The 9,765-nt window shown below is 35.2% G+C and overlaps 1 protein-coding gene across 1 annotated transcript; it reads left to right on the forward strand.

The window, feature by feature from the left end:
- The first annotated feature begins 23 nt into the window (after positions 1-23).
- Positions 24-8,221, forward strand: LOC116175706 (ras-related protein Ral-a). Its single transcript, XM_031493950.1, has 4 exons — positions 24-207; positions 329-647; positions 7,657-7,831; positions 7,881-8,221. The coding sequence occupies exons 2-4, from the start codon at positions 334-336 to the stop codon at positions 7,995-7,997; spliced, it is 606 nt and encodes a 201-aa protein (XP_031349810.1). The 5' UTR covers positions 24-207; positions 329-333; the 3' UTR covers positions 7,998-8,221.
- Positions 8,222-9,765: the final 1,544 nt, after the last annotated feature.

Here is a 9,765-nt window from a genome sequence, read left to right on the forward strand (position 1 = left end):
AAAGAGCGAAGGTGTAATTGTCTAGACACTTTCAGTCGAAATTTTGAATAACAGCGGATCGGAGGGAGTAAGCGTAAGCGTGAGTAATGTGTAGAGTTGCGGCAGTGTATAGGGCAAAATTTCTCGAAAATAAAGGTGAGGCTGATTGCTTCTGGAGTCGACTTTAAAACCCGAGTTAAATTATCAATTCCGCCGTAAAATAAAGGGGTAAGTTTTGCACAAGCAGAATTCAGTGCGGTATGTTTTAGGTCAATGACTTGTTTTAGTTTTGTATGGGAACAGGTAGTTGTAAATTGTAATCACAATACTAATCAGCTGTGTGTTTCAGGAAAAATGTCTAAAAAGCCAGTAACACAGCCTGCTCTACATAAGGTGATTATGGTAGGGAGCGGTGGTGTAGGAAAGTCGGCACTGACTCTACAGTTCATGTATGACGAATTTGTCGAAGATTATGAACCTACCAAAGCCGATTCATATCGAAAGAAGATCTTACTTGACGGGGAAGAAGTACAAATTGATATATTAGATACGGCCGGTCAGGAAGATTACGCTGCGATTAGGGATAACTACTTTAGAAGTGGAGAGGGTTTTTTGTGTATATTTTCTATAACGGAAGATGAAAGTTTTCAAGCAACCCAAGATTTCAGGTGAGATTACATTATGTAGAGCAAACTGTTATTGTAACAATTGCACATTATTATATAAACTAGCTGCAGGTTGGTGGAACTAGGACGAGAGTTTAATTACAATTATTTAAAAAGTTAATTTCCTTTTACTCATCTCTGTTAAAAATAGATTTTTATGTTTGCAATTGCGGTAGTCCCCGCATAACCACATAGAGTAAATCATCTTTCCTGTGTGTTAAAAAGTAATCTCGAGTTCATCCTTAATAGGATGATAATGCCGCTGATTCGTTGGCTTGCATGTTAGCATTAGGTAAGATCTATTTGTGTACTTAGGCTAGACGGCACATTTTATTTTGTCATACACTTAACATGAGATCATATATCCACATGATTAAAGCGCCAAGCATATCACAGTAATGTTGTGTCATCACCAAAGCAAATAACACCAGTTTGCAGTGGCGTATCGTAGAAAGGGCGGAGGGGCGCAGCGTACGGATTCCTGGTGCTTCAAAACGTGTACTTTCGTCAAAAAAGTGGGGCGTCATTTTTTGCCCCAATGCAATACTTCCGTTACTAACGTGCGGGTGGTGAAAATGCGCTAAATTTCAATCGGTCTATCCAACTGTCTGTAACATAGAGTGTGTTGTTTGTCTACTACAAGGGGCATATACTAAGTTTCAAACAACAGCTTATATTGTCCTGTAGGTGAACATTCCGCTTTCAACTTTCTGGGTCCTATAGCAACTCCTCGGGCGGCGGAAAAAAGGGTGGACATTTACTACGACAACTTCCCAGATATAAACTTCGAGTGTGTAACACTAGTGGTACTGGCTCCTATGTCAAAATCTTTATTTATATATCGATCTTGTTGGGGAAACAATCAGACTCATTGTTTCAATAGCCAAAAAGTGAATTTGGTGTATTTTTGATTACCACACTTACGCATTATGGCGAAGAGAAGAAGTGAATTTAATCCATTTTTCATGACCACAGACCACTAGATGCCAACGTCATTATAGATGCACAAATATGGTTGGGAACTTGACATTGCGGCGTAATATCTGATTGTATATAAATCTTTTGCGAATACACTGTCATGTGCTTAAAAACTGTTAAACTGTTTTTTAGCGTACATATTTTCCTCAAAGTGAAAAATTGCTATTTGATTGATTGATTAGTTGCACTTTGTCGTCCGTCCGTCTGTCACGCGCACTCCTTCTACACGACTGAACCGATTTGGGCAATATGGGGCCCATTTGAAAGGGGTTGGTGCAAGGATTCCGTGCGTACCGATATTTTTGGTTTCGCGCATGCGCAGTGTCAAAAATTCGGTTTAACGCCTGTATAAATAAGTAGAAATTTATGTCTTACTAACATATCATAGCACATTTTATATCTGTGATGCGCGGGCATAAAGTATCACCATAGTAACTTATTTATACTTAATGACAAAACAAACAAATATTTGCAGATCATTGAAGATTAGAAACGTCAATTATTAAATGTCAATACCTACTAGCTCACAAGATTGGCCTTATTTCGAATAGTTTTTGGATGTTCTTCCTCATTCATGAAGAATTGAATTATTTAAAATTACGTTTGACGTTTGGATGATTTCAATCACATTAACAAATTCGAACCACGCATACTTGATCAAACATAATGAATTGTTTTGTAAACAAATATTTACTTTGACGAAGAAAACTATTTGTAAGACATACCATTTTGTATGTACCACAGGCGTAAACTACTCGGGCGACTAAAAAACTCTTGGGCCTATCGGACCTCGAGCTTTTTAACTCGTCGCCCTCGAGGATATAAACATCACTTTTATGCCGTTAATACCTAAATAACTATTATATATAAACACTACGAATATAAGTGCATTAACGACGTTTTCAAAATATTGTTTTGCGCATGCGTATTGCGTAGTGTCAACCCTCTCATCTACAAAAGCATTTAAATGAAATTTGATACATAGGCACTTGGAAAAAAAGTAAATCTAACACCACTTTCAAAATTTGATTTTGTGCGGGCGTATTCCCAAGTTTCTTATTTATGAAAGCATTTAAATCAAATTTTTTAGCGTAACACAACGAAGTTGAAGTAACACTTATGTGCTCGATTTTCCGTTGTCTGTTCGTCTGTCTGTTCCATCGGCTTCTAACTGCTATAGCCTATACTTAACCGTTAATCATCATTTACGGTTGTGTTACGCGGCAACATCCATAAGTGGGTTTTGAAAAATTTTTATATTTGTATACGCTCCACCGAGCGTTCCACTATTAGGTAATATTTCAAGTTTGAGAAAACTATTTCAAAACTGGATATTATATGTAGTAAAATAAGGTATTTTACAATTGACAATGTATTTGTTGATACTTTATTTATTTATTTGCCTTCATTTTTGAGTGGGCGGGGCTTCATCCAAGGCTGCTCTACCAACCCAACCCACTATACATTTACAAATATCCATGCCCGAACCCTGATTCGAACCAGGGACCCTCGGCACCACAGCCAGTTTCAACTGAACTACGCCACACACACTATATGAAAAACTGACATTGTAGTACTACTACTACTACTAGGAAAATATGCTCTCGTCATTATTTTTGTATAATGACTATTTAACTTGCTTTTATTTTATTTTATTTTTTTTTTATTTTTTTTTTAAGGGTTTGACTGCCAAGGACATATCCCCTTTATTGCACGCTATAGAGTACAGGTACATATATGCACAGTGCTATATGTCGATATATATACCAATTCCTTTTAAGAAGGCGAGGGTATTATTTGCATTTTGTGAATTGAAGTTTGTAACGTAGTTTGGCATAATGTTATGACGTACGCGTTCAACGACATATAGTGGGCAATCATTTATTTTTCTACAATCGATATCCAAAGTAGGCATTTGCGCTCGTATTTGACAACGCAAACGTCATCTTTTTCGCTTATAAGCGACAAAATAGAAAAAAACGCTCGCTCTCCCAATTATTAACTATAAATCAAATATGCATTGCTCAGAGTATCCAATGACAACGAGTAAATGACATCTTTCATTTGGGCATAAGATTAATATGATTTGAGTGAAAAATTTAAATTTCTGGAAATATGTGAACTGCTCGATTGTAGAAAAAATCTTGTGTGTAATTCGAGCGCAAATTGATTGTCGATTTCAAGAGATTGCCGCGCTCCTTCGTCGCGCGTCAACTGTCTCTTTCAATCGACAATATATCATTTTGCGCTCTTAATACACAAATAGCCTCGCAAATAGCTATATGTGCATCACTGTAAGGGCTATGTTGCAGTGGTTACAGTACCGAGGAGGTCTACCTTTAAGTAAATGTTGGTGAGTTATTTTGGTGTGCCCTATCCTCAGGCGGTGCATCTTTACATTCTCCTCCCTTGATGGATGTTGCAATGTAAATAAATCCTTTACTGCGGGTTTTATTTGAGAAAGATGTGTATTGATGCGTGCCCATTTTTCCTGCCATTCCATAGTGTACCTCTCTTTCAGATATTTCGTGATATCACTTGCCACCACAAATTCGACATCAATTTGCTCATTAAATGTAGCTTGGTATGCAGCTTGATCTGCCTGCTCATTTCCTGGAATGCCAACATGGCTGGGGACCCATACAAATTTAATTGACTTCCCTCGCGTACTACATTTAATGCGGATTGGCATTTTATGTTCATCGGATCTGAAGGGTATATTTGAGATATACCATTTAGTACATTGTTACAGTCTGTCACGATTAAGAACATTCTGGTATCACTCATGTAACAGTACAGCATCGCTTGCAGCATGGCGTATTGCTCAGCAAAGGTAGCCGACGACTTAGGGTCTAAACTCCATTGATGTGCTATTCCCTCAGTGACTACAACGCTACCAACTCCGTTTGCAGTTTTAGATCCATCTGTATATTAGTTACTGAGTGGGTTAAGTAATTAGCAGTTGCTTTTCTGGTCTTTGATTGCCAGTAAACCAACGAGTGTAACGAATAGTTCGCGCTATTTCATCAGAGTAGCTCACAGGTAAAAACATATTTATTTTACTCCGTTGATTAACTCAACGTGTTTTCTCATTCATATAAGGGAGTAAAGTGTCACGGGAGAAAAAGCGACGCGAGACAAAAAGTGACGGTAGGTACACACTGAAATGTCATACTCAATTTAATGATTAACCCTAGAATACTGTTGTACGTTATATTTTATACTTATTATACCGTTGCGCCGTAGATTTGTACGCGAATCTTTAAATTAAACGGACATTTACTATTATACGGTCACAATTTGACAATGTATATTGGTCAATCCCCAGAATAACGCCTTCTCAAAATTGCAACAGCAATGTTACAAATTTGTATGACGTTTGTATGGTATTTTGGCGGATCCTGGTGGGTGTACTGTGAACTAGAGGATCAAAATCAGAATAAAGACATCTGGTGACAAGCTCTCCTCTCCCCCTCCCTCTCCTACTTGATCTAATTCATAAATATAGATAAAATAAATGTTAAATTGCAAGTTGTGTTTCATATTAAATTATTATTTTTTTTTAAATGACAGACAATATTATGTATTTAAGAAAAGGTTACAACATTAAAATATGTATTACAAATAAAATTGTTTAAAAAAAAACAACAAAAAAAAACATTTAATTATTTAAATGTGTTACATATTAGATTACTTATTAGTCCAGTCATTCTATGCCAAAAACGGCAAATAGAAAAAATAATTTGTGTAGTTCCAATTTTTTTTTGGTTGAGGGTCCTCTGATGATTGTGTAATAGAGTCTCGAGCGATTTCGGTGCCACCGGAGAGTGGGGTTGGGGTTTGAAGGTATAGTTTTGCAGTTTTTCGGCTATATCCTGAAAACGGGGGGTCGTAGGAAAAAAATTTCTCATCAAAATCGAAAGCTCATAAAGTTTTCTAGAATTTTGTTTTTGTACATTTATTTGTATTTACTTTGAATTTTGTAAGTATAAGCATTTGCTTACTTTTATTCATACGGGCCACGGTTTCTTGAAGTTGAGCAATTTTCAAGAAACTCTCGTTTTCGCTAGAACTTTTTCTCTAGCTCGTTACCTGTGGGGATGGTTGTAGGGAATCAAATTTTGTTCAAGAATCATGGAAATACCCTGTATTTTCAAAACAAATTTAAAAAATGCTCCCCTTGACCACATGCAGAAGTAGCCACTGGCCACAAATTAGGTGGATTGGTAGCAATATTTTGTAATTTTGGGTACCACAGAAAACGGTTTACGCACCATAGGGATTTCAATGCTAATTTCTTTATTAACTTTGTATGTCCACTATGAAGTTTCACTGCAATTTCATGCGTTTGATTTCGTTGGTTTGAAGTGCTCCATTCTACGAATTCGTGTTTTATCCTTAAGAGTTTGTTATTGTTTATAAGTTTCAAATTGTTATTGAGCTGAAGGAACATTTCAAAGATTGTATGTCTTATGAAATCTGTTCCTGTTATAATACCTACTTTGAAGCCATCTTCATGGGCCGTGTATTGCCGAGAATACCAACGTGCGATGGTACCCACATTAGAGTTATATTTGTTCTTTTTTATTGCAGCTGATAAGGATCTTTCTGAATTGTTCTTATAATGGGCGCTTTGTTTCCTAGGTTGCTGACCGCTTTTAGCACGCTCATGGAGTCTGATACAATTAGATAGTTTTGACCAGTGTTTTGATGTGTTTCATTTATGTGATCAAGTGCTTTCTCTATTGCAAAGGCTCCTCGGCTTCTGCTGTGAAGATGGAGTTTGCTTTGTGTAGTTGGTATAAGAGTTCTTGATTAGTTAGAAGAATGGCTGCTGATGTAGAATGGTCATTTTTGGAGCGCTCTGTGTAGGTATATATGCGAGTGATTTGAATATGCGGTGCTCAGTTTTTCATTAAATAATTGTTGATAGACATTAGTTATAATAATAATGCTTTATTTGCCCAACAGAAAACCCATTTACAGGACAAACGCAAAAATACATAAAGAAAAGTTGGTTAATTCTAAAATAGTAATAAACGCTAAAAGTGAGAACAAAAAGAAAGAGAGAAAAACATTCTCAGTAGAAACAAACAATATACAAAAAAAACAAATGATTTGAAAATAATGTACGCTAAGATATTAGGAAAATGTCACTTTTCTTGTATTTGTTCAAGGATAGATCAATATTCACGAGTTTTGACTGCCATAGTTTGATGGTTTGATGGTAATATTAGGGGTGATATTCTGGAGATGGTTTGTAGAAAGGTTTAGTTCTCGGAGGAGGGAAAGTGATTGTATGGCAACTTGAATTGTACAGATTACCGTTTGCCGGTAACATATACATATTTTGTCATTGAAATCAAGTGTTTTATGTTTAAGGATTCCCAGATATACCTAATTTTTTTGAGATGGGGGTTTTTATCGTGGCCCCACGATATGAATGTGGGAATTTAGGACAAATGTTTATAAAGTCTAGAGCACACCAAAGAACGTGGACAAAGCTGTTCCATGCTTCTAAATTTTGTGGTTTTTGGAGAAGAAAATTAAGGAAGTGATGAAACTTTGGGGACATACCTCTTAAAAGAAACATTGACTTGTAAAGAAGACGTACCTACCTAATTAAATGATGTGGTGAAATCATCGCACTCAAGCAAGGGGTGAAATAAACAGAATCTACTGGCTAATATGGTTTACCTATTAGAATACTGTTTGCATTGCATTATATGGAGCTATTATACTGCATTGTTGAATAAATAGTACAAAATATATAAAAATGTTGCCAGTCAGCTTGGCGAAGTGAGTGGGAGTTCAGCTATGATCAAGAAGTTTCGAGGTTCAAATTGAAATTTAAGTGTGTAGTGGGTGGCGTTGTTAAGTACCTTCGTCTGAAACCCGACCCACACATTAAAAATAAAAGAATTTTTTAATTTTATTTTAATCACATATTTACAATCTACATCATATTTGAGTATTAAATAAATCTCTTACTGGGTAAAATAAAAAAAACTTAATTGCGTGTCTTTTATTTTAGGGAACAAATTTTGAGAGTAAAAAATGATGAAAACATTCCATTTTTATTAGTCGGTAATAAATGTGATCTCGAAGAACGTAGAAAAGTAACTTACCAAGAAGCCAGCGATCGAGCCAAGCAGTGGGGAGTGACATACGTCGAAACTTCTGCGAAAACCAGGGAACATGTTGACAAAGTACGATTTAAACACGAAATATCTTGATTCTAATGACATTACTCGCTAGGTATTTTTCGATTTAATGAGGGAAATTCGCGCTCGAAAGATGGAAGAGAACAAAACCAACAACGGCAGGGGAAAGGATAAAAATAAGCGGAAGAAAATAAAATGTGTAATTCTGTAGTTAAGTGCTAAATCAATTTTCCTTTTTGCTTTAAATAAGTTAAACAAAAATTATGTCAATGGGAAACAATAGTGCTTGATGTATAACCCTGTGAGGCACGATTGTTCATGATGTCCACCAATGTATGATCGGGACAGCTTATATTTTCATAAATGTTTTATCTTTTATTTGTAAATGTCGAAATTGTACTTTCCTCAAAAGTGCTTAAACCGTTTTACAAAAAATTGTCAGGGTGTGAATTAGCTTGTGAAGCTTTTCCACGTTTTTGTTTAATTTCTACTTACCCACATAAAAAATCAAGAGCTATGGATTTAAATTATTTTTCCATGACTGACGCTTTTTTTGTATGATCGTGGTTGCACTTACCGTGTAGGTAACCGAGATGTGAATGTAGTGTTTATGTATTGTTGATGCATTTTGTAGAACCGTAACGAGGAAACCAAAGAAATCGGTAAATGCATACTCTCATTAAGAAAACTGGGTACCGCTAGAATTAGCACGTGTTCATTAAAAAACCAGTGCCTTTACCACAAAGAATCTTCATTTCTTAGTATTTATACATCATATCTAAAATCATTAGATTACTTTAAAAATATTTGACTGCGGTTAAGATAAATTCAATTATAATTGAGACATTTATATAGGACGATGGAGTTGAAGTGTAACAATTATCATACATGAAATATGTACCGATTTATTTGGTTTCTGTTAGTACATCACTATTTTGTATCATTTCCTCCAGTACTGAAATAAATTACTTAAGTACTTTGTTGATAATATATTTATTTATGTAGTAGAGATATATAATTTAATTAGATATTAGTAGTTATTAACGCACTTTATGTTACAAAACTTGCATTCAAATGTAATACCGTTTAATTTGTACAAAATACTCGTACATTTTTACTCATTTTTGTCATGTGAAATGTCTTGACATAAATTTTTGTGTTATTGTTAAGCAATTCAAAGTTGTATTTTTTGCATTTTAAAATATCTGTATAAAAGCTTCATACTAAATAAATAAACAATCTTTTGCAAAACCACTTGGGTCTATGTAAAACTGTTGATGTTACTTCCATCTTCTAAATTATAAAATGGAATCAGCTAGTTTTTACGGAATTTTTGAAACTTTCCGTTAGTTTCAAGGTAAAGACTAATTCACTGTACAATGGTGCCTTTTTGGGTTAACTCAGACTTGAACAGATTGCAAGGTGCTTCACACACGGCAAACTTTTAAGGATTTACCTTTAAATTAATATCAATTTATTGAATCTGTTCCATGTGCATGTTAAGATCCACAATTTCCAGAATCGTACGTTAAAGGGCATAAAAACAAGACACCATATAAATGCAAGTGGAAAACATGATAAATCAATTTAGTATAAAAACACATTAAAATACATGTACGACCAATTGAGATAAAACTCGTAAAATAATAAATTGCATGTACATAAGAAACATCAAAATGGCGTTGTCCTATTCCAATCTCGGTTAACATAAATTAATTTACCTCAAAAAGTATATTTGCGAATGCCAGTAGCAAGGATTCATGTGAGAGTCTATTATCGCTCAAGAAAAACATATAGAGGAAATGTTAATTAGAGGGCCCCTTAATTTCTCGTATTACTAGGATGCAAGTTCTGCAACCTGCACAGGACGCAAAATAAACATATACAGTGGTAAGTCGGGCTGCATGCGGTTCCTTATTCCTTTACGGTATTACAGTAGAAATACAAGTAGTGTTTGCGAAAGTAACAATTCACATGCT

The sequence above is a fragment of the Photinus pyralis genome, unplaced genomic scaffold (genome assembly GCF_008802855.1).
Source record: "Photinus pyralis isolate 1611_PpyrPB1 unplaced genomic scaffold, Ppyr1.3 Ppyr1.4_LG7, whole genome shotgun sequence".
NCBI classification, from domain to species: domain Eukaryota; kingdom Metazoa; phylum Arthropoda; class Insecta; order Coleoptera; family Lampyridae; genus Photinus; species Photinus pyralis.

Excerpts from the sequence above, each read along its gene's own strand:
- LOC116175706 (XM_031493950.1), top strand. The coding sequence starts at position 334 with ATGTCTAAAAAGCCAGTAACACAGCCTGCTCTACATAAGGTGATTATG. Across the intron at positions 648-7,656 it reads CAAGCAACCCAAGATTTCAG|GGAACAAATTTTGAGAGTAA; the intron begins GTGAGATTACAT and ends CTTTTATTTTAG. Across the intron at positions 7,832-7,880 it reads CCAGGGAACATGTTGACAAA|GTATTTTTCGATTTAATGAG; the intron begins GTACGATTTAAA and ends ATTACTCGCTAG.